The 26146-nt window shown below is 37.3% G+C and overlaps 1 protein-coding gene, 1 long non-coding RNA gene and 1 other non-coding gene across 3 annotated transcripts; 2 read left to right on the top strand and 1 right to left on the bottom strand.

Annotated features, from left to right (window-relative positions):
* Positions 1 to 1128: 1128 nt before the first annotated feature.
* On the top strand, positions 1129 to 22632 carry LOC141480331 (uncharacterized). The gene is made up of 2 exons (XM_074170240.1): positions 1129 to 6094; positions 7080 to 22632. Exons 1-2 carry the CDS (start codon positions 5666 to 5668, stop codon positions 7659 to 7661), a joined length of 1011 nt encoding a protein of 336 aa, XP_074026341.1. The 5' UTR covers positions 1129 to 5665; the 3' UTR covers positions 7662 to 22632.
* Positions 21562 to 21638, top strand: TRNAK-CUU (transfer RNA lysine (anticodon CUU)). The gene has a single exon. It is a non-coding gene; the product is annotated as a tRNA-Lys (tRNA).
* LOC141480334 (uncharacterized) lies at positions 21871 to 24582 on the bottom strand. Its single transcript, XR_012464273.1, has 2 exons — positions 23209 to 24582; positions 21871 to 23120 (listed from the first exon to the last, which is right to left on the bottom strand). It is a non-coding gene; the product is annotated as an uncharacterized lncRNA (long non-coding RNA).
* Between the last annotated feature and the right edge of the window lie 1564 nt (positions 24583 to 26146).

Here is a 26146-nt window from a genome sequence, read left to right as displayed (position 1 = left end):
TCTAAACATACATCTAACTTAAACTAAACAAAATTATATTTACAAAAGGGGTCAGGTATTAAGGAACCCCTGGCAGATGGCATCCCATTCCTGAACAAGAGGTCCATGTTTTTGGATGTAAGCCAAACTCTTTCCTTGTTGCGAATCTTCTTCTTGAAGTTTCGCCCTAAGCAAAGAGAGTCGCTTCTCTAATTCCAGTTTCTGGGCCTCGATGGTGGAAATTTCCGCCATCAAGGCCCCTTTTCTGGAATCAGAACCATCCACGACCTCCTTTTCCTCCAAATATCTCTTTTTCACAGACTTCGCATAGGATATAGACTCTTTGAGATTATTACCCTCTACCACAGTCTGTGAAAGGACATTTTCCGGGGCAACCTCTTGTTCGGAATGCTCAACACGTACCTGGGGGGTGACTGGAGGGGGCGACGCATCCCGATGGACCTGGGCGACGACTTCCACCAAGTTCTGCACCTCCATCACTGGAAGGGGTGCTGTAGGCCAACCAACGTAAGGTGAGTTCTTTTCACACTTTTTGCGAAAAGTACTCAACTTACCACCCCTCCTACCTTTGGCTTTGGATGCCTTCACAGGTCCGGACTTCTTCACCTTCTTGGCCCTCTTGACCGGTTTCTCGAACTCATCCCCTGAATCGATGGGCGATAATAATTCGATGGGCGATAATAAACTTTGAAGCTGTGATAAATCCGTCAGAGACTTGTCCAGGTCCGGGTTGTAGACACTCGGTAAATCTTCGATGGAGGGTGCTGACGAAGAAGTTGGTCGCCTAAATGTCGACAAAGTTGGTGGCAGTGGGGGGTCAATCTCCTCCTCGGGGGTTGGTTTGTAGTCCTCGAAAAAGAACTTCAAGTCAGGAGCCGCCACTTCCTGGGTGGAAGTCATCCCCGGTGGTGGAATGGGAGCCGCCACTTCCTGGGTGGAAGTCATCCTCGGTGGTGGAATGGGAGCTGCAGCTGGTGGTGCAGCTGGTGGTTGTATCATGATGTCTTGTAGGACAACCACCCTCCTCCGCTCTACATCCTCCAACTGTCTTTCATTGAGAGGGGTACTCGGGGTCAATAGAGCATTCCTTAGAAAAGACATGATTCTAGAAAGAGAAAATGAAAATATTAGACAATATAATATAAATAGTATGGAAGTGTGCATCAAGCTGCTTTGAATTTTTAACTTCAACTAAGTTGGCTGGCAGGTATCTCGGGTTGGCTGCTTCTTTCGAAGGAAGACTGCAATCGAATTATGAACTGTGGCCTCCTCCTTATGTTTTATAGCCATATGCTCCCTACCACTTCGGGTGGGAATGGGAGTGGGTGGTGGAAGTGGGGTAGGATAATTCGTTTGAAATATTCGACAAGTATGAATTTTACAATTTGTTGAACAAACCAGATAATGGGTGAAAAAATTCAATTACTCGATTGCTCTTCCAATAAGGCAATGAGTAGATTTAATTTCTTGTCACTTATACTGTTTTCATCTTTCAGTACATTCAAAAGAATTCTTAAATTTTGTTCGGAACTCGTCTGATAGAATTCAATATCGTTGTGGCCCCAAGGTAATGTCTTGGTGGTATTAGGAATGATGAATCGCTTATCATCATTATGTGACAGCGCGACTTTATTGCACATCAACGTGTAAATATCATGTAAATCACTCCTGAATACATTCATCTTTCTAAATATTGTACCGCCTGTTTCAACAATCCTAATGTAATCTTCAATTGAAATTTGATTTTTTATAACGGATTTTTTAATACCTTTTGCTTTTATTTCATCAGACACACTTTGTACATGATATGCTTTCGCACCGGTGCCATGGAAACTGATGATGGGATCATTCGGAAGTTCATCCTTCATATTTCCAATCACCGATTTGCTAACTGGCACATTGAATTTATTACCCAACCTATAGTTAGAAGTGTCAAATTTATCAACATTTGCAATCATAAAATTATAAAAATTATCCGTCATTATTTTCAGTATCGAAGAATCCGTATCGGTATAGAGAAGAGAAGCTTGTGGTCCGTAATGTTTTTTGATGACATCATAGAAAAAAATCATAAATGACTGTTTTCGACATATCCAATATACTGAACCCCAAATACAATGGTTTATTATAACAAACCTTAACTTTATCCATATGTATGACGACGAAGTCTTCCGAAAATATGGATAATGTTTTGAAATTGGGACGAGCTATCAAAGCATTGGCACCCATAGCTCTTCTTATGGATTCCCAATGTGTGACAATTCGAATGTCTCTTCTATTGTTTACATTTTCCATCGTTTTGCCGTATATGGAATTTATATTCAATTTGAAGTAACCCTTCTCAAACTTATTGGTAGCCTTATTTCTCAAATTTGTTTCCAAATCGATATATTTTTTCAGCCACGGTGACTGATTGAATCTGAGAATTCTATGAGTTTTCATCACCATCGAACCATTACGGACCGCTTGTTTCAAATTCCTATAATGAACGATATATTTCTTTTTATCATTCAAATTAGGAATAAGTTTGGGTATTTTGGACTTTGAACCAGGTGGTATAATACTTTCAACCAAAAATGGTAAATCCGAATGTAGATCGTGTAACTCGACAGGGTAATGCACATCTACTTCAAATATGTATCTTTGGGGGCTATCATCTGGAATACTATTGATATCCAACTGACATATTTCACTGGCGGTCAACCAAGTGAACCCACCAAAAGGTAATGATTGAGACATGCTATGACCATACAGATTTGTTGCATCCAAATACATTATGAAAGATGAAGGTTCTACCGGATTATAATTTGGAAGAAACTGATTGTTTGCAATATGCTTTCTCTCCGAACACTGGCTTACACCACCACGTATACCGTTTTGGAGAAAATGCACCATATCGATATCAGTTAATAATTCCAAGTTGACACCCGTATACTTCAACATAGCATCCCAAGAAAGACCTGGAGAAGTGAAATAGTGAGCAGGATCCAAATTATATGTATCTAAACTCGTATTTATAAAATTTTCAAAAATATCGCACAACAGTAGAACATCAGATTTTAGGTATATGTCGGAATATTCACCCAAATCTTGACAATTGAATGTGTTCCATACCTGCTTTACTCTATCATAATCCTCATCAGAAAGATGTTTTTCATTTAATTTATCATAAAAGTCCACCTTTGATGGTATACTAGAATAATCTAATTTATTTAAAGAATCGATAAAACTGTACGGAAAAACACCTTTCTGCCTCATAAGTTTGAATTTATCCTGTTCCGGAAAATATTTTCTTGTTTCCACAAAATGTTTTTCATCTAAATTGTCACCTAACCCTTGAAGGGAAGCATCCATAAATTTAAAACTATCTATGAACCTTAATTTCAAAAACTTATTTTTCATCACTCCATTGTGATCTACTATTCTCTCCATAATTATATGTTTAGTTTGAGCAATGACGTCAACTTTTGTTTTGTTTGTGCATAACTCTTTTATGAACAAATGACAGTCATAGTCATACCCACTGAGATTATGAAAAATTATGGGTACAAAGTTGGGCAATTTGAAATTGAGGTTACAAATACTATGTGCAGCTCCATTTCTTTTTTCCCCCTTAGATGGCAGTGGCCACGCACCTTAATATCACCATCACCAAATGGTTCTCCACATATACCACATGTGGCGGCAATATTGAAATCATGCTCTTCCTCATCAGTCAATGGACTCATTGGAATGACATTCTTCAAATATTTGTGATAAATATTGGTGACATCAGCCTCCAAGTTTGACACAAACACTTTAGCTGCATCAGCACCTCTATATAGTACAAATTTAGATATAGAATCATCAAAAGAGCACTTTATGAGGTAAAAAAAGCATATGGTTCATGAAGATATGTTCGATTTGTATAAGAGTTAGCAGGATTTGGCTCATTAGTATGCACTGGTTTCAGAATAGATTCGAAATCAGCATATACAACGAATGGAACCCGCAACTGTTTCTCGATATTTTCAAATTTCAAAATATTCTCAGGTACCCTTTTACCAAATTTATCAACCCTGAAATTTGTGGATGGTGTCGTTGTCGATATGTGATTACAATCATTCAACTGATGTCGCAATAAAGTTCGTTCATTATCAAAGTACAATAAACAACCATCACAAAAATACTTTTTATGACCACGGGCAGATATTTGTGATGATACTAGTCTCGATAAATCCTTGATCCAACAATAATGACTATTACCAGAATCATCTGTAATAATAATAATAATCAGATTAACATGACTATAATCTACGTTTAGAATGGTGTAACGGGCCCACAACTTCATATTCAATTCTACCATTTTTAACACTTTCGCTGCGGATTTTTTTAAGCTTGCTGAACCTAGGTGCTATTTTTTTTTCAATGTTCTTCTTTTATGTTCTTGTTGTAAATGTAAATTCACTATTTAGATCGACATATATCTAGCGCTTGTGAACTTCTCAAGCATGGCACGGATCCGTGTCATGAGCATATAGCAAAATTTTTCTTGCTTTTTGCTGACCGACACGGATCCGTGTCGGTCTTCTATTGTTTTTCCTTCTTGTAGGTGGTAAAAATGCAATCTACATTCCCATAAAAAAATCAACGAATTATTGTAGAACACAAATATATTGAACATAAAAACGTCAAACATAAAATACATTAATAAAAAATGCAAAGTAAACATGAAAAATATTTTTTCCCAAAATAAAAAGCATTATTTGACATGGTATATTACAAAACATTTTCCCGGACACAAGCCAGGCGCATCAGGACATTTCTCGCAGTGATATATAGTGCTTTTCCTAATCCTATTTTGCGAGCATACCCTACACCTCTTTCTCTTGGTTTCATTTTTAGTAAAAACGTCAGGAATTTTTGTTGGGTGATGAGAAACAAATGTTGTGTTTTTGAAATCCGGAGTGGCTTTTGTCTTCATTTTCAATAGCTCTTCTATAACCGCCAGCCTAAAATCATACAATGACATTTTTTGCTGTGAAGAATATTTTCCATGCAATTAATATCCATTCAATAGCATTAGCTGAATAATATGTAGAGCTAATTTCCTGTACCACCGAAGCGTCTTTCTTTCACCTGGGTAATACGAGGACATTTGATCCTGTCTATCCACACCCCCCATGAACCTGTTATATTCAAGAACAGGCAGAGGCTTTAGTCGTGCTCTATTTCTTTTATCTGTATGTTCAATCATTTCATTTTCAAACTCTGTTGATATGTAAAGAACATCCCTCCTGTCTTTCCACTTTCCCACCAATATTTTCTTTGAATATTTGGATATAGTCTCGCCTTTTCCCAGTTTTGCTTTAACAACTTCCTTTGGATTATTTTTTCGATCGGCACGAAGTGTCCCAGTACAATAAATCTGTTTTTGTAGTAAAGTTTCTGCTAAGTCACAACTGTTGTAAAAGTTGTCCAAGAAAAGGGAATGGCCACAATTCAGTTTACCTTCCATCAGATGCAACACAACATTTGCCGCATGTTCCTTTCCTCCTTTAGGCTGGCCACACACGTAACGGTATACATGACAGGTAAACCTGCGCAGGTTTACCTGTCATGTATACCTGTGCAAACTAGAGTCCACACACGTAACGGTATACCGTACGTTTAGCTCAGTTGAGAGATGGCGAGCCAAGATGAAGATGATATGATAGCTTTAGTCGGATTGTGTGTGGTTTTAAACAAGAAGAAGAAGTGTAAACGTAAAATGTGGAGTAAAAAGTGGCTTACTAAAAGAAATGAATACACTCATACAAGATTATTGAAAGACTTGGTTGGTGAGCCTTCAGACTTCCGTAATTATTTGCGGATGGATGAAGACGCCTATAAACAGCTGTTGTTACTCGTGACTCCATTAATTGAAAAGAAAGACACGGTTATGAGGAAATCGATTTCTCCCTATGAGAGATTAATTGCGACTTTGAGGTTCCTTGCAACGGGCCGATCGTACGAGTGTCTCAAGTATTCTACGTTGATATCACCACAAGCTCTAGGCAAAATAATTCCAGAGACGTGTGAAGCCATCTATAAAGTGCTGAAAAACGTCTTACAGGTACGTCAAGCAATATTGCACAGAATGTTTTATGGATGTTGTAAATGTCAAGGTAGGTTACAATTGAAATATACACATGTTATTAAACATTTATACTTTATTTCATAGCAACGTTACAGTTTACAGTTTTTAAAGGGAATGTTTAACTGAGTACAGAGACATGATATTTGATAGTGGGTAGAACATAAAAAAGAACTGTTTGGTAAAACAGAAATGTTTAGTAGTGACATTGAATATAAATAAGGAAACAAAACAGACTATTGTTTTTTTTCATAATTAGCAAAGTAATCTGCCACTGATTGATGATGTGGAATCACGTCATTGCTAACAATTTCAGCTGTTGAAGTTTGTTGTGGATATTGGCCATAAGATACAGCTGCTACAGGACTCGTTGTGCTCCTGCTTGACCCAGGGGTGTTGGTCAAAGATTCGTAGTAGTACGTGCCAGTATTAGGTACGCCAAACGTACTCATTTCAGCCTCAAAAAGGATGTCGTTGATTCTGTTTTCTACGATCAAAGCCTGGCGTTTCTCTAATGCCCTAATTCGCATTGCAATGGATTTGCCCAGTATATTATATCTGTCGTCTTGGCGTGATGGTTTCTGAAAGTGGTCTCTGACAGAGACTAAGACACCAGTTGTCAAGTCTTCAACTTTCTTTTTTTTTTTGGCCGAATTAGGTCGGGAATAAGGAGATAGGCTTACCGCACGTGTATCTGAGTTGGGTATTGGGACCACAGGCGAAGGGACCTCGCTATTGATTGATGTTTCTCTCTGCTCGGTGTTGTAGCTGCTTCACCAACGTCCTCCTGAAAAAAAAATTATGTACTAGGTGTACCCATCCAATTTTTACAAAACCAAATACTCTTTTTTACATTGGTTTGGAAATTGTTGATTTAATGGTTTATCCTTGATTTTTAAACCCCTAATTTAAACATTGTTTACTCACGTTGAGAAAAGTTGTTATGAATTTTATTTTGTTCCAGTTTCCTAACACCACTGAGAAATGGGAAGTGAATGCTGAACAGTTTGAAGAGAGATGGAATTTTCCCCACTGCCTCGGTGCCATGGACGGCAAACATATAGACATAGTTCCTTCAGCGGATTCCGGATCATATTACTACAACTATAAAGGCAGACACAGTATGGTACTTTTAGCAATAGTGGATGCTAAATATCGGTTCCTTTTAGTGGATTTTGGGACCAATGGGCGTGTTTCTGACGGAGGTGTTCTTCAAAGAACTAAGTTTTATGAAAAGTTACAGAGTGATGAACTTGAGATCCCAAAACCATGCAATGTTACTGAACATTTCAAAGAGGTGCCTTACGTGTTTGTGGTAGATGACGCATTTCCCCTGTCAATTAACATGATGAAACCTTTCAGACAAGCACAACTAGATTCAGCTGTAAGAGAAATCTACAACTACCGAGTTTCCAGGGCAAGGCACGTTGTCGAGAATGCGTTTGGAATACTAGCTTCCAGATTTCGCATATTCCATACTCAAATCAATCTGGAGCCAGAGAACATAGTAAAGTCGTTATTCATGAATTCGAAGGGAATGTCATGAGGTGCCGTTGTGGAGTGCACGAATCTTTCCTGTATAGATGCATAGTAAGGCATCTGAGGCTCCGGGACACTATAGGGCTCAGTAGTTGAATCAGGTTCCATGCTGGAGGTGGCTGATCAACTGAATATTCCAACAGATAATTCCTACTTTTATACTTTTGAAAGGGAGTGGGGAGTAGTGGGGATGAAAGAACTTGGAATTGAAATTGAAAAAAAGAAAAATAATGAAAAGACGAAGTGAAGAAAATGCTCCAACCATCGCATTGTTCAATGTGAACCAAAACAATGTACACCCTTTATTTCACTTCTTTTTCATTTGTTTTTTTTGTTTTTTTTATTCCTAAAATTATAATTACAAACCTAAAACTACCATTATCCTAAAAAATATGTTGAGTTCATTATTGAGCTCTATCGAAGAGGTCTCTGCCTTCCGCCTTTCCTTCAGAGATGTAGTCCTTCGATCTAGCTCGACCATCTCCATTAACAACTCGCGCCGTCGGCTATCAATTTCATTCTCCTCCCGGGAAATGCTAGCCAACGCGGCCTCACTATTTCGTGAAGCGAGTGCAACATCCCTACACCTCTGTAGGAAAGTTTCCATCTCCTGGGGGTTAACCTCTCCGATAGGCTCCGGCACTGGTGGCACTTGTGGCGCGATCTCCCCGGCAGGCTTCGACACTGGTGGCACGACCTCCATGGCAGGCTCTGGCACCGGTGTAAGTTCCATGGGTGGTCAACATCGCTAATGATGCGAATTGGGTGAGGATTTCACCTGGAGATGGCATCCTCGGCACCGGCTTATATACCCTCCGTCTTTCCACTGTCAATGCGAGCGGTGCGGGACGTCTCGGAGGATTCCTTTTGGCGGTCGGCCAACTACCTGCATAAGGGTTAGTCCTATTGCATTTACTCCTATACCTTTGAATGGGACCAACCTTTGCTGCAGGTTGCCGCTTGGCTTTGTCAGGGCTGCCTGGTCGCTCCACCTCAACATTCACAGGTATGATCGATGCTACAGCGTTGTCGATTTCCTGCGTGTAGTTTTCCATTCTGAAAATGTAAAATAATACAAAGTTAGTTGTTATAAAAAAGTAACATTGATAACTTACTCAAAATTCGCTTGTTGTAGACTGTAGAAGACTGCTGTAGTAGACTGCTGTAGCTGGACTGCACTCGATGAGAAGACTTGTCGTACTGAATGCCGAGAAGTGCGCTCCTCGGGGTGTAGGCAGAAGTGGGAGTGAGGTGGGGGCGCGCATGCGCAATGGTGGGGTGAGGCGAGCAATGGTGGGAAGGGGGCGGGGCTAAAAGTGGAGGAGAGTGGGCGGGGACTACAGTGTGTTGTTAAAAATTGTTTTTTAATGAAACAAAATTAAAAATTTTCAGTCATAGAACCGGCATTTGTCATCTACTTAAATTGTGACTGGAGAAAAAAATCTTTTATTTTTTGTAAATCTATATTATTAAAATCAATAATGGGGGTATTTAATAATCAGTGTGTATGTAGAATCGATATTTTTTGAGAAATAAGTGGTGGAATCTCATTATTATAATATTGAATTTATTACACTTATTTTCAATTTTACACAAAAAATAGTAATGACAAAAGTTGCAGAGAATTCAATTTCCAACAAATTTGATCTCTATTAATTTTTTGGTAGGATTGATATTTTTCGAGAAAAGAGCGGGTTGTAATCTCATTATGTAATATTAAATTTATTACACTTATTTTCAATTTTACACGAAAAATAGTAATGACAAAAGTTGTAGAGAATTCAATTTCCAACAAATTTGGTCTCTATTAATTTTTTGGTAGGATTGATATTTTTCGAGAAAAGAACGGGTTGTAATCTCATTATGTAATATTAAATTTATTACTTATTTTCAATTTTACACAAAAAATAGTAATGACAAAAGTTGTAGAGAATTCAATTTCCAACAAATTTGGTCTCTATTAATTTTTTCGTAGGATCGATATTTTTCGAGAAAAGAACGGGTTGTAATCTCGAGAAAGATTTCGAATCTTGACGATCAAATTTTTTTTTATTATAAACCTTTAATAATTCATAAAAAAGTAAAATATTGATATTAGTGGTTCAAATCCCGGATTACCCATAAAAAAATCAATTATTTTTATATAAATGAAGCTTTCATATCTTATATAGAATAATAAATGTTATTAACACCAGTCTAGCCTATGAAGACGTATGAGATGAGTTCAAATCCGTGTAACCAAAAATTTTTTATTTATTTCTCACCATTATTCTTTGTGATTTAAATAGAATTTAAACTGTTAGTAAAGCGTGTTTTTTATAGAGGTATAGAACTTTAAGTTGCAATAAAACAACGATGGATTATTCGATTGACACGAATTTTATTTATCCGAAAGATAATCTTGTGGCATTACATTTTAAATATGATTTCTGGCATATGACCGCCACGGCTGGCGCGGATGTAGTCCAATCTGGACATCCAATTTTCGATGACTTTTTCCAACATTTGTGGCCGTATATCGGCAATAACACGGCGAATGTTGTCTTCCAAATGGTCAAGCGTTTGTGGCTTATCCGCATAGACCAATGACTTTACATAGCCCCACAGAAAGTAGTCTAGAGGTGTTAAATCACAAGATCTTGGAGGCCAATTCACAGGTCCAAAACGTGAAATTAGGCGGTCACCAAACGTGTCTTTCAATAAATCTATTGTGGCACGAGCTGTGTGGCATGTTGCACCGTCTTGTTGAAACCACATCTCCTGGACATCATGGTTATTCAATTCAGGAATGAAAAAGTTAGTAATCATGGCTCTATACCGATCACCATTGACTGTAACGTTCTGGCCACCATCGTTTTTGAAAAAGTACGGACCAATGATTCCACCAGCCCATAAAGCGCACCAAACAGTCAGTTTTTGTGGATGTAACGGTGTTTTGACATACACTTGAGGATTACCTTTACTCCAAATGCGACAGTTTTGTTTGTTGACGTAGCCATTCAACCAGAAGTGCGCTTCATCGCTAAACAAAATTTGCTTATGAAAATTGGGAACAACGGTAATCTCGTTTTGGGCCCATTTGACGAATCTACGCCTTACTTGATGATCGTTTGGCTTCAATTCTTGCACGAGTTGGATTTTGTAAGCACGCAAACCAAGATCCTTCCGCAAAATCTTCCATAAAGTGGATGGACACAGATCCAATTCCTGTGCTCGATGGCGGATGGACTCCTCCGGGTCTTCCTCAATGCTACGCTGTACAGCAGCAAGAGTTTCTTCTGTACGCACCGTACGGCGTCTCTGGGGATGCGAGTTATCAATAAGAGTAAACGTGGTGCGAAAACGTTCCATGGTTAATCGAATTAACTGCTCTGATGGACGATTTTGTCGACGATAAAATGGACGTAGTGCGCGATACGTTTTCCGCACAGAACTATTATTTTCGAAATAAAATTGCACTATTTGCAAGCGTTGTTCAGGCGTGAGTCTATTCATGATGAATTGCCAAACCAAACTGAGAATAAATCACCTGACAGCTGTTGAATCGGTCGCCATCTTGAAAAGTAATGCCAACTTAAAGTTCTATACCTCTATAAAAAACACCCATTATAAGTGGGCCTGTGGCAGCGTGAATGTTGAGGTATTATCCTACCACGCAGACTATCCAAGTTCGAATCTTGGTGAAACGAATGGCAAAACTAGAAAAAAACTAGAAAACATAATATGAAAGAGGGGGGTATAGACATGTAAAAAAAATAGATTTTTGAAATTTAATTTTTTTTTCAAATTTAAATTTGTTTTTCGAATTTAAATTTTTTTTCTTCAAATTTTAGCATTTGGGAAAATTTCAAGTCAGAATTCAAGTAGATCACTAATGCCGGTTCTGGGACATGGAAATGTAATATATATATAATAATAGTTGTTGATAAACCTACCCAGGCAGGCTATTCCACTTCACAATTCACCATGTAGGTTCAATTAATACGTCATCTGTTGCTTTTAGTTTTGGTTCTAATACTCTGACATTTGGGTTTATGTCCATTCCTGGATACCACAGTAACGGACCATGTGCACTACTTGAACTACCTGAATTAATTTTATGTTTTCTCCAGAACTACAACTCTCTGCTCCAAATAATCATATTTTTTCACTGTAGATGCCGTAGATGTTGTTATATCGGAAATTTTCATTTTTACATCACTTTTAAGACTATCGTATTTACGGCTCAAAGTTACCCGAGCCTCTGCAATTTTGTCGTCAAATGCTTGACGTGCATCGCGAGCAACATTACCTAACACATGGATCAATAAGTTCCGAGACTAACAATGAAAACAACATTTTTTTTAACAAATTTTTTTTATTCATCAACATAATCTCCTTTTAGGGTGATACAATGGTTCCAACGCTTTTCCAATTTTTCAATACCATGTTTATAAAAAAATGTATCTTTCGCTTCAAAATAAGTTTCAGTTTCAGCGATGACCTCCTCATTTGAGCCAAATCTTTTTCCCTGGAGCATTTTTTTAAGATCAGCAAAGAGCCAGTAGTCACTGGGGGCTAAATCTGGTGAGTATGGGGGGCGGGGAAGCAGATCAAAGCCCAATTCGTTTAATTTTGCCATTGTTTTCATCGACCTGTGGCAAGGTGCATTGTCTTGGTGAAAAAGGATTTTTTTTCTCTGCATGTGCGGTCGTTTTTTTGCGATTTCCTCCTTCAAACGTACCAGTAAGTCAATATAATAATCACTGTTGATCGATTTGCCTTTTTTGAGGTAGTCAATGAAAATCACGCCATGCGCATCCCAAAAAACTGACGCCATCACTTTGCCAGCTGACTGCTGCGTTTTCGGACGTTTCGGACGGCTTTCGCCAGCTGTGCGCCACTCAGATGACTGCCGCTTTGACTCTGGAGTGTAGTGATGTATCCATGTTTCGACCATGGTCACGTAACGACGCAAGAAATCTTTTTTGTTGCGAGTAAATAGCGATAAACAGCTTTCTGAATCATCGACTCGTTGCTGTTTTTGTTCCATCGAAAGCAATCGCGGCACCCACTTAGAAAAAACCTTTTTCATGCTCAATTTTTCATGAAAGATAGTAAATACACTTCCATATGATATCTGTGTCATCTCAGCAATCTCACGGAGCTTCACTTTACGATCTTTCATTACAATTTTTGTCACTTCACTCACATTTTCCGGTGTAACAGCTTCCACAGGTCTACCCGAGCGTTCTGCGTCATTTGTGTCGGTACGACCACGTTTAAACTCGGCAAACCACCGACAAATCGTTGCTTTTGATGGACAAGAGTCCGGGTAACATTTTTCAATCCATTCTTTCGCTTGCACGGTGTTTTTACCCATTAAAAAACAATGTTTTATCAGAACACGAAACTCGGTTTTTTCCATTTTTTAAACAAACTACAAAACGACTTTACTCTAACCTCGATAACTCAGCTGTTTCTGGTCCGATCGACTTAAAATTTCGACACGTTTCAAGCAAAGGTTAGTACTCTAGAAAGACGTGGTTACTGGTTTACTAAGAGCGCCATCTCTGGGTTAGTCTCGGGACTTATTGATCCATGTAGTATTGTGGATTGTATTGCAGCTTGTAGGGCCTGAAGTATGACTTCCTTTGTTGCATTAATTTCTCCCTCAAGATATGATACAGTTACACAATCACTCTTTTCAATTGGTTCGCTTGTATTTGTCAATATTTTTTTTGCATGTCATAATGACCATCTTTTGTTAATTTGAATCCATTGCCGGGTGGGCCTCGAATGACATTACCTCCCCATTTTCTTTTTCTGCCAAATTTATCGATTGTTTTAGACATTGTGCACCCACGATGATTCTTTTCAAACTGATATTTCTTTCATTTACATTATACTATATACATTAGTTGATTAGGAAAATAGAAATAAAACAAATAAAATTTTCATCATTTTATATTCATTAAAGAAATACATATACAATAATAATACAATAATATCACATTACATAAACATCAATATTGAATTTTCCAGTTTTGAAGATATTGAATTTTTCCGATTTTAATGATATTGAATTTTTCCGATTTTAATGATATTGAATGGTATTTCAGTCATTGATCTCGGCAGAATATAAATTAATCAATTGATCCAGTGGACTCTCCTGAGATTGTGATTGTTGAATAATATTACTTATCCAACGAATTACTTACCAAACTTATCGATTGTTTTAGACATTGTGCACTCTAGGATGATTCTCTTCAAACTGCTATTTCTGTCATTTACATTATACTATATATTGCAGTAATTGATTAGGGAAATAGAAATAATACAAATAAAATTTTAATCATTTTATATTCATTACAGTAATACATATACATACATACATAATACATTAATATCACATTACTTCTGTCATATATTATTAATTATAAATGGCTACATAAATATCAATATTGAATGTTCCGGTTTTGAAGATATTGAATGATATTTCAATCATTGATCTCGGCAGATAATAAATTAATCAATTGATCCAATGGAGTCTCCTGAGATTGTGATTGTTGAATAATATTACTTATCCAACGAATGTTCTCATTTGGATCGTTTTCATAAAATTCAATATCATTATGACCCCAAGGAAGAGTGTGGGTAGTATTCGGAATGATAAATCGTTTATCGTCGTGATATGATAATGCAACTTTATTTTTCAATTCAGTATACATATCATGCAACACGCTTCTAAATGAATTCATCTTTCTGAATATCATACCACCTTGTTCGACGATTTTTTGATAATCTTCGCATGTCAATTCATTCTTTATTACCGATCGTTTAACCCCATTGGCTTTCTTAAATTCACCATCAACAGATTTCACATAATATGCTTTAGCACCTGTACCATAAAAACTCATGATTGGATCATTTGGAAATTCATCTTTGAAGTTACCCAAGACTGAACTTGTTACTGGAATATTGAATTGGTTAACTATACTGTAATTGGATGTATCAAATCTACTTATGTTAGTTTTCATGAATTCATAAAAATTTTCTGTGTTTACTTTAAGAATGAGCGAGTCGGTATCTGTGTAAAGAGACATTTTCATCAAAGTGTTGTTTGATGCATCCATAGAAAAAGTCATACATGACTGTTTTAGATAATTCTAAAATGGAAAATGCCATATAAAATGGTTTATCGTAATGAACCTTAACTCGACCCAATTGAATGGCAACGAAATTATCAGTGAAAATTGAACAATTTTTGAAATTTGGTTTGGCTATGAGAGTGCTGGCACCCATATTTTTCTTTATATTTTCCCAATGTGTAACGAGTCTAACATCAATTCGATTATCTACATTCTCCATTGTCTTTCCATATACCGCATTATTCATTAGTTTACAGAAATCTTTAACAGATTTGTTGTTAGACCTATTACGCATTTCAGTATTAAGATCTATATAGGGTTTCATCCAGCATGATTGTTTGAATTTCAATACTCTATGTGTATTCATTACAATCAATCCATTTTTGACAGCTTGCTGTAGATTTCTATAATGAACTATATATTTTCTTTTATCATTCAAATTTGGAATTAATTTGGGAATTTTCGATTGTGTACGAGGTGGTATTATTTTTTCGACTAAAAATGGAAGATCAGAATGTTTATCATGCAACTCTTGTGGATAATGAATGTCCACTTCAAACACATACCCATACGGACTATCAGTACTCACATCCATCACATCAAGATTAAGAATTTCAGTTGGTGTCAACCATGTAAATTCACTTGTTGGTAGAGGTTGTGACATACTGTGACCGTATAGATTTGTTGCATCTAAATATGTAATGAATGTGGAAGGTTCATTGGGATTATAATTCGGTAAAAATCTATTATTTGCTATATGTTTCCTCTCGCTACATTGACTAATTCCACCTCGTATACCTTTTTGAAAAAAGTGAATCATATCAATGTCAGTTAGTAATTTCAATTCAACATTAGTGAACTTCAACATGGCATCCCATGATGATACAGGTGCAGTGTAATATTGTGCCAGATGTAAGTTATATATCTCTAAACTTGTGGTGCGGAAGTTTTCAAAAATGTCACATAGTAGCAATACATCCGACTTCAAATACAAATCAGAGTATTCCCCCAAATTCTGACACTCGAATAAATTCCAAACATTTCTAGCCCTATCATAATCAGTTTCCGATATATGTTCACAATTGAGTGTGTCATAAAACTGATTTTTTGTCGGAAGTAATGGATAATTCAATTTGTCGATGTCACCAACAAAACTATATGGAAATACACCTTTCTGTCTCATCAAATTGAATTTCTCAATTTGTGGGAAATGTTTGTGCATCTCCAAACATTGATCGGAGGTCAAGTTTGCACCCAACTTCTCCAAGGAATTAGTCATAAATTTATAACTATCGATAAATCTCATTTTGAGATAATTCTTCCTAAGCACACCATCTTTATCGGTATATCTGTGTGTAAAGAGATGCTTCGTGAAAGATATATATTTTTCTTCAGTTTGCGGGATAACATCAACTTTCTCTTTATTCCTATACAATTCTTTTATGAATAAATGACAATCATAACCACTTAAAATATGAAAAATGATAGGTATGAAATTTGGTATTTTGAAATTTAAATTACATTTCGAGTGAGCGGCATGTGATCTTTTCTTTCCTGTGACATGACAATGATCTCTAACTTTGACTTCACCATCAATAAATGCTTTATTACATATACCACAAGTTCTGGCTGCAGCAAACTGTCCTTCTTCTTCGACAGTTTGTGTATCCATTGGTTTAGGCCCTAAACTTTAGGGTATCTGAGATGATTTTCATGTATCTCTTTCAAATCATCTTCAATGCTACTCACAAATTTCTGAGCAGCATCTACACCCCTATATGTAACAAATTTTGACAAATCATCATTATATGAACACTTTATCAAATAAGCAAATGAATATGGGGCATGTTTGAATGTTTTAATCGTGTATGAACTTTCAGGATTTGGCTCATTCACACGAATCGGTTTAACACGTTGAGCGCCATGAGGTATAATGCGCATGTCGCACCTCATTTTGCTTTCTGGGCCGCGCGACACACATGCTATGTCGCATAGAAGGCAGTTCTATTTGGAAATGTGGTACACCGTATATACCTCGTTGATACGCTTTGCTTATGGAAATCGAAATAGTGTGGCCTGGCGAACCTCATCTTTATGTTGGCCCATTATTTTTTTTATATATGATTTTTATAAGCCCTTTTTCATCATCCTATATTTTTGGAATGAAAATAAAACATTTTCAGTGGTATAACAAATTTATTACCAAAAATAATGGCTACTACAGCATGAATACAAAGTATAACTGTGGTTGTACACAATGACATTCTGAAATACAGCGGGTCATTTTAGGAAAATTTTGAAAAACCACAAAATAAAAGAAACATTATAAAACTTCTTTATATAAAAAGAAAAATAGAGAATATTCTGAGCAAAACTTTTCAACTTTTGATTGCATTATGATCTACGAGAAAACAAGAAATGCAGTAAGGTTTAGTACATACAGAACAATGCCATTTCGAACGCACTGCTTTATTTAGTGCAATTTTGCGCCCCTCTTTTTCTTTCAGGTTACGGTAGCACACTACACAACGTAACCGTGAATCATGTTCCACTAAAATATGTTTATATTATGTTCTACATCGGGCTGATTAGAAAATAAATGAGTATCCGTTAGTCCCAAAAGTGATGAGCAAAGTTGCTCCCGAAAATTTGTAATAGATATTTTATCTTGAGTAACTTCCTTATAAACTAAATGAGCATTCACGACGCCTGAACCTAATAACAACTCCACAGCAAGTTTCCTGTACCATTTAGTACCCCTACGCAAACAATGCGAATATGCTTTTATTTGGTCCGAAAGATCAATGAAAGATTTTGCTTGATTGTAATCCAGAACAGCTTCAGGTTTTTCAGTTTGGCCACCTCGATTCAGTGCGGTCTTTAGATTATCTGTGTGAACCGTACTCAGCATGAGAACATCTCTCTTGTCACGCCATTTCATGACCACTATTCCCGTACCACTTTCCTGTGCAATTACTTCTTGGGTTTCAGTTTTTTTTGTACTACTTCTTTGGGATTGTATTTGCGATTACTACGGAGTGTTCCAATCAAGTGAGTTTTTTTAGTCAGCAACTCAGTAGCCAAAGAAACACTCGTGTAATAATTGTTTGTGTATAGTCTGCGACCACAGTTGAAAAGTCCTTCCATGAGATAAGATACTACATTCGCAGACGCCTGTCCACCTTGGGCAGTATCATTACCACAATAAACTTTGAAATTGTACGTATAGCCACCTGCACAGCACAACTTATACACTTTTATACCAAACTTATGTTTCTTATTTTTGATATACTGTCTGAAGTGGAGACGTCCACGAAATGGAACCATGGTTTCATCTACGCACCCTTGTAAGCCGGGAGTATAAAATATTTGGAATCTTTCTACGAGTTGAGTAAGCAATGGAGTCAATTTTTGCAGTCTATCGTTCGCAAGCGAAACATCCTCATTATCACTAAAGCCAAAAGCAGTTCAAATCGATTACGAGATAAAATTTTAGAAATCTCGTTAGAATATAAAGAACTTTGTTTCCAGTATGACCTCAGTGAAGGATATTTGACCAAACCCATCCATAAAAGAATACCCAACATTTTTTCCATTTCTAAATTATTTGTAGGAATCCACTTCTTTATACGAGATTTTGGCTTATTGTGTTTGGCTAAACATTGTTCTGCATAACGATTAGTCTCCACTACCATATGACTAATTATATCATCTGTCACAAATAGTTTGAAAATATCAATCGGCCTTTTATTATAGAACTTTTCATATAGTATAGTATCAATTCCAACATTTTGAACCAAAAATCTAAACTGCTTTAGAGACGAACCATCAACAGAGCACCATTTCAAAGCAGAAAGGTCATCGTTCTTGGCTTCGTATTGATCGTTTTCTTTTTCACTATCGGAGCTATCTACAGTGTACTGCAAAATAACATCTTCTATCACTTGATCCATTCTATTGAGTTCATTAGTTGGTCTAATATTTTTTTGTGCACTGGTTGAAGCACCATCATGTTGAACCGGCAGTTCTCTCTTTGAAAGGTCAACTTTCGTACGCTTAGACTGGACAAAATTATTTTCAGAATTACTGTCTGAAGAACAAATATCACTCGGTGAGTAAGCATCGGACAGATATACATCGCCAAACTCACTTTCTTCATCGGATAATAACTCATTCCAATAGTTTTCAAGCTTTTTTTGCTCAGCTTCGTAAGACATTATAAAAGTTGCAGAGCACCTCTATCAACAGAAACAAAATTCATACTAACGTATTACATTCGGAATAACGCAACAGAAAGAGATGCTAAACAAGTCCGTACTCGCAAAATATGCGACACAACGTATGTGTCGCGTGGCCCTTGAATGTTTATTTGGCTTAGTGGGCCGCGCGACATATAACGAGTACCTCAAAAATTTAACGGAAATAAACAAAAATAATAATAGATTTTTGAAAATGTTTGTTGTAAATATTATACTGATGATAAAAGAAATTGAATTAGTGAATAATATTAGCATGGCCTATGGGACCGGAAAATCCTATTCTATTGTGGCGCTTAACGTGTTAAGCACTGATTCAAAATCAGCATACACTACAAATGGCACCCTCATTTGTCTCTCAAAGTTTTCAAACATTAGTTTATTTTCCGCAACCATTCTACCATATTTATTGATCTTTAAATTAGTAGTTGGTGTTGTGGTACTAATGTGATTACAATCATACATATTATGACGTAAAAGCAATCTCTCATCAGAAAAATATATCAAACATCCGTCACAAAAATATTTTTTCTGTCTATGAGCTGATAGTTGATTGGAAACTAATCTTGAAAGATCTTTGATCCAACAATAGTGACCATTACCGGAGTCATCAGTTATAAGCAACAAATTGACATGTCTCCGGAGTCTTCTCTGTGAGTATCGCAATGGACCAATCACTTCATACTTCATTTCACCCTTCTCAAATGTACTCTCTAAACCGTAAACATTAATTGAAATATCATTCCTATCTTCGAATCTTTCAATACTCTTATTATTAACTTTAACCGGAAAATCCATACCTGTGACATCTAAAACAGTGGAAAAATGTGGATATGACGTAAGTTCGGACATTCAACTATCTGCAGGATATAATGCTGATGTTATAGCCCAAGCAAAACAATATTGATCTCCATTACGAACATTCACAACAGCTTTCTTTCATTGAATACATTCAGGCAGCTTCACATATGAACGTCCTTCCAGTGGACTGTATTTATTAATGTTGACCTCGAGAAACAATATTTTTTCACAAGTCCAACCTGAATTATAAAAAAAATATATTACTATTCAATCTTATTGAATTTTTTAAAAAATAAATACCTGAGTCACATTCCTGGAATTCAGTCGTTTGAGCCACAATTACATCGCGGAATCCATCAAAAACGTCATTCAAATCGGAAGATTGGTCCACTATTTTATTTCGGGAATTAAATGACTTCGTGTCCCTCATATCTTGAGTCTGAAGAATATAATTCCCAAAAACTTCCATATTCATCTTGATGCTTTTATGGATCCTGATGGCCGATTCCAGTAATTCAACGACCTTCTGTCTAATCACATTGAAAAATGATATGTAGTCAGTGGCTACAATCGAACTCTCCACCCTGTATGTAGCAATGCGGCAATTGAATGCATTCGTTATAATTTGAACACCGTCAGACAATTGAACACATGCATTATTTTTATGACTCATGGTTCTTCGGTGAGAATTCACTTGGGTCATAGGAATTGTCACATTACAACAATTGCACGTATACATAGGTGATGCATTATCCACTCTCACCCGTTTCACTGCAGGCCCTCCTTGGCAACTCTGGAGCTGATGCCGACGAAGATTATCACTACGAGTGAAAGATAGTGAAAGATTTACCACAATCACAGGAATACATTTTCTATGATACGTTCTCACTAACTCACTTGATGTAAACTAACATAACCTACACTGGTCCACTTCTTAAATACACTCTGATCGTATCCGTCAAGACGACATAGCCATCCCCACCTCTCAGTTACATGCACCAACTCAATCTCTGAGTTGGACACATTAACGGATGCCGATACGAACAGACAGCGTTGCGCGTTGCGTACAGGACAGATGTCGACATAGTCCTCACCGCCTGCATGTCAACATCGACAACGAGGGTAGAGCGATTACGTCACAGCCATCGCCGCATCGAGAGAGGTCAGGATACGAACAAGCAGTGGTCGTTGCGCTCTCGAAGAGGGCAGACGTTAACACATTCCTCGCCGTCTGCGTGTCACCATCGACCGTGAGGGTAGAGCGATGCATTACGTCACAGCCTTCACCGCATCGAGACAGAGGTGAGGACATACCGATGAATACGCATTACTCAGCCATACGCCGTGGAGTGCACATCTCGCTCTCCTACTGCTGAACGGTTGCAGCTGTCACACCACTAACTTGGTGGGCTCACACCGATGGAACATTCATTACTTGGAGGATCTTTGAAGTATGCAGACGTATGTTTGTATACAGCCATGCACATGATAAACCCTGTACCTTGCCTGCTGTGACGTCACACCGCTTGGTGGACTCACACCGATGGAACATTCATTACTTGGATGATCTTTGAAATATGCCCCAACAACCAAATGCAATTACGTCATTACGTCACACACACACAAAATCTCGAAAAAATTCTGAATGGTCCATGCACCAGACACTTCAAGATCACATCACCTTGATTTCACCAAACCAACAAAAATAAGCAATCAATACGTCATAGTGGCTAACTCAGTCGGTAGAGCATGAGACTCTTAATCTCAGGGTCGTGGGTTCGAGCCCCACGTTGGGCGCCAAAATGTCACCTCACAAACCACAAGAGGGGACTAAATCATCTGTCGGTAACAAATAAGACAGATGGGTATCCGCGGCTAAGCTAAACAGTGGAGACGGGAGTGGGTTAAACAACTTAGCAAATTTCAAATAGATCTTAATGGGCGCCAGGTAAATTTAATCCTCCAGATACCCTAAGTAACTCACAATATCAATAACTTACCAATTAATATTGGAAATAAAAGATAAAAATCCCCAATATGATTTATTCAGTAATCCTAACTTACATGGATTAACCAACAACGCTTCTAAGACAACAATGCAATATTCACACTACTACGCGATGTTCAAATGTCCATACAAGAGCGCGGTGTATCTAACCACGAATTCAATCAGCCATAAATTACGGTAGTAACGACGCTCAAAAAAACTACAATACGTCGAGTAAACTACCACGAAAATTGAGTAGGTGAAATCGTAAATACTAGTATCGGATGGTAAGACAAACTCGTTTGCGTCGCGTGAGCTCAGGCGTAGGCGCATCGGTGTCAATCAGCAATCGTGAAAGGAAGAATATACCTCAATTTCCGTTTCACAAATATCTATGTCAATCAGGTATCAATAACAAACTCTTAATCAATAAACGATAAACAAACACTATATCAACAGGTATCAATAAACATAAGGGCAACAATTATTCAAATATCTCAGTATATCACAAATATTCAATTAAATCAATTATAACTTGCGTGCTCCTTTTGGGCCACCCGGTATATGGTGTTAGGCTACCCTGTAGTATGGCGGAGATGGATCACCCTGTAGCACCGGAGATGGATCACCCTGTAGCACCACCAAGATAGATCACCCTGTAGCACCGGTGGATCACCCTGTAGTACGGCGGAGATGGATCACCCTGTAGCACCACCAAGATAGATCACCCTGTAGGGCACGACAAGCTGGACCAGTAATGGATCACCAAATAAGATCCAGAAAGAAAATAAAGGAAAACAGGAACCCTTGACGAAGACAAAAAAAGCAGGAAGAAAAGCAGGAAGAAAAAAAAGCAGGAAGAAAAAAAGCAGGAAGAAAAAAAGCAGGAAGAAAAACCCTACGGAAGAAAATTCTCAATCAGAATCAGATAAAAACAAGGTGAGATTCAACCCCCATTCAATAGGACTATTTGACTAATCAATACCCCTGGTATATTTTCATCAAGCAAAGTAGCAAGATAACAAGAGTATATTTTTGGGTGCCCTGTATAACCATATGACCCGTAAAAATCAAGAAAATTGAATGAGTGTTGAAACCTCTCTTCAATACTAATATTCAGTTGAGATATAACGATGGAACCAGAAATTACTAAAATCATTTAAAACACATTTAATGGTAAAATTCTTACCCTGGCCAAGGGGTTTTCTATACGATTCTTCGTGTGCGGTGTTCTGCACGGAAGTCCTGCTGGGACTTGATGAGTGACTGAGGGCCTTCTGTTTCTTATGAATCTAGAGACGAGAAACGAAGGTTGTAGAATTGAAGAAGTGATATCATAGCTAAGATCACATGAGAGATGCGACAGTGATTCAGACATACCTAATTTCGGAAATCCTTCCACCTGGCACGAGTTCGGTATCCACCACAAATCCTCAAAAGAGCTTAAGTTTCCGACTGCAAATATCCACACCAAAATGACCAATCAGTCTTCCACTATACAATCCTGACTTGTAGAAATAATCCCCGTGAAGGATGGCACAAATACAACCAAATATATCCTACAATCAGTCTGATGATACCCTTTGAACTCCGAACCAAGCTCACCGAAAGCTAACTTCCAAATACTAAGAGAATGCCACATCTGACAGCTAACCAGTTGTTGCCACAGTGCATCCAATCTACACTACAAGCACCAAGGGGGCGCTGTGCACAACATCATAAATCTAACAATTCCTCCACAGCCACTTGATACATCATCAACAAGTCCATGACCCATCAAAACTCCTTCTCAAAGCAATGCAACCCTAAAACAACCCTTGACAACTTGAGTAACCGATCAATCCCTCACCCGTGAACAACTGTAGAACTAGTTCGGTGTAAGTCGACGGAACGACACTACGAAAGTTCGGCAGATGTCAACCAACAGCTGTCTCTTTACCTTGTTTACGAATATTTACAAAATATATTGTTCCAACCTATTTTCAACTATTTACCAATCCTTATTCATGCGATGGAATAGAAACATACAAGGTAAGTCGCCACATCCTTCCCTTTCAGTACAAATATTAGAGCATTCGTATTATTCAGATTATTTACCGAAAATATCAAACAGTATTCAGAAACCCAGAGGTAACTAATATTGTTTTTCAGGCGATATGGCTCTAATATGTCAGTAAACCTTCTGGAAGTGATGAATAACAATCTATGCAAGAAATATTCTCGGAAAGGTATAGGGAATAAGGCAGACAACGGCTGAAAAAAAAATGATAGGTGAAGAAAACTGAGAAACAAACAATAACAACTATTTCAACCTAGCGAGGAATTTCGGATCTCCAACGTCGATTGGCAATAGGAGAATGCGTAAGTACTGGTCAAAGCAGTTAGTCAGGGAGCATACATTTATTCTTATACATTTCAGGTATGGTTTTCTATGGAACGGAAGATTCCCATTACTATGATGTTAAATGAATAAAATGAACTTGTAACTGAATTACATTGTTAATATCCTCTGAATAAAGATCTTAAAAGGTAAGGTAGTGGTTTTGAAAGGTCACATAAGAGCAGTTTGATCTAGTGCTAAATTGAAACGTAACAACTTCTTTGAAAATGTAGGTCGGGCACACTGACAAACCAGATGTGTCCCTAGCTGTGACGAAAAGTTCGTCATCAATAAATGACAATTCTGTCGATTCCATAGTAAATAAACGAACAATATCTACAATATTTACAAGTAAATTTAGACCGTTACAGTGGGCGGAGGCCGAGAATCAGCTGTAAACATCTACTATTGTCCATAGTGCCGAGTTCCATTAATTGACTAAACGATAAATGCTCAGGTTCATCGTCACTTTCGCAATCTACTACGAAAATGACCGGTGTTTGGTGCTCCATTTGTAGGGAGAGGAGGGCTGTTCTGACTGACTCTCAAGGCTCCGGAATAACTTCTGCCTGTGAAACTAACTCAGACTCCACCCTATTTTCGAAATTATCCATATTGAGAATTATCGATGTTTCGGAACCGCTTGGGCTTACATCCTCAATAGAACAAACCGTTTGGAAGTGGGCCTGTAGTTCTTCCCTCGTAGATTCCAGAGATCAATTCCTAACTCTCCCTACAGCCATCGCGACCCTACATTCCGGACATGCCTCTACTCTCGCAGAACATTCTTCGCATAGAGAATGCCAGTTGATACACTGAAGGATATTTCTGGAGTTTTTGAAAAACTCCTCACAGCATATCGTACATGTCAGGAAGCTCAACACTATGGACAACATGGACTTTTTGTTTTGTTGATCCCTGAAACAGATGAAAAATTCAAAAATAATAGACAATATCGCTTAACTAATAATAATAATAATAATACAAAGAACACTCTCAATGTGTAAGATGGTTTCATAACAAATTGAAGAAATCATAGACAGGTGAAAATGGTTATAAAAATTATTCAACACTTTGACTACTGCTCATTCTGGGGCTGAATGACTTGCAGAAACTGACACATTTTTTTTCTCAAAAAATATACTTTTATTCCATTTAAGCATACCTAGGTAAAAATTTAACATTTTTTTACAACTACTAAAACATATTGATTTTCATTTTTGGATTACATTTGAAACGTTTAATGTTGGTTATTCCTTTTTTTCCACAACCATAACAAAACAGTGTTTTTTGAGAGCGGCATTTACTATAAGAGTGACCAGTTCGAGAACAGTTCCAACATTTAATAGAATTCACGGTAGATACTTCCCTTTGTGAATTGAAGTTTTTCTTGTAAGAAACAATATGACAAACTTGATAAGCGGGACAACTTAAAAGATTTGATTTACGCGTAGGAGGTGGTTTATATCTATCAGACCATTCGCGAGATTCCTCTAATCTCTTACATAATCTATTCAAGTCAGAGATTGTATTTATTTCTTGTAAAGGTGAGAAACGTAGTACGGTAATAGATTTCTCTGTATAATGTCTACCATTTATTTTTCGCTAGGTTTCTTTTTTAACCTATTGAAAATACCTTTCATTGAATAAATTTACGTGGTGATTCTTTCTGACGTACCCTGAGTTCTATTATCAATCTCTCTCTTTAAGTCTTCATCATAATGATATGGTAAGAAATCTTCTTTGAGCCTTTGAACTATGTCATCCTAATCTTTCAATTTCTTTCTGTTATTGTTATACCGTGTCCAAGCATGATCTTTAAACAAATCTCCAGCAGACAAAAATAGATCTTTCGATAAGTTACGTGCAAAACTGAAAGCATCAACTTTTTCTAGAAAAGAAACTAATGATTCATTTCGGGAATCTTCACTAAAATGA

The sequence above is a fragment of the Leptinotarsa decemlineata genome, unplaced genomic scaffold, assembly GCF_025532065.1.
Source record: "Leptinotarsa decemlineata unplaced genomic scaffold, Ldec_3_MD MMD2_P_RNA_scaffold_7, whole genome shotgun sequence".
NCBI classification, from domain to species: domain Eukaryota; kingdom Metazoa; phylum Arthropoda; class Insecta; order Coleoptera; family Chrysomelidae; genus Leptinotarsa; species Leptinotarsa decemlineata.
This window is presented reverse-complemented; position numbering and strand designations above follow the sequence as displayed.

What these genes read in the sequence shown, in the direction of transcription:
- LOC141480331 (XM_074170240.1), top strand. Translation starts at nt 5,666, where the DNA reads ATGGCGAGCCAAGATGAAGATGATATGATAGCTTTAGTCGGATTGTGT. An exon ending in TGCTGAAAAACGTCTTACAG is followed by an intron (nt 6,095 to 7,079) that starts GTACGTCAAGCA and finishes ATTTTGTTCCAG; the next exon opens with TTTCCTAACACCACTGAGAA.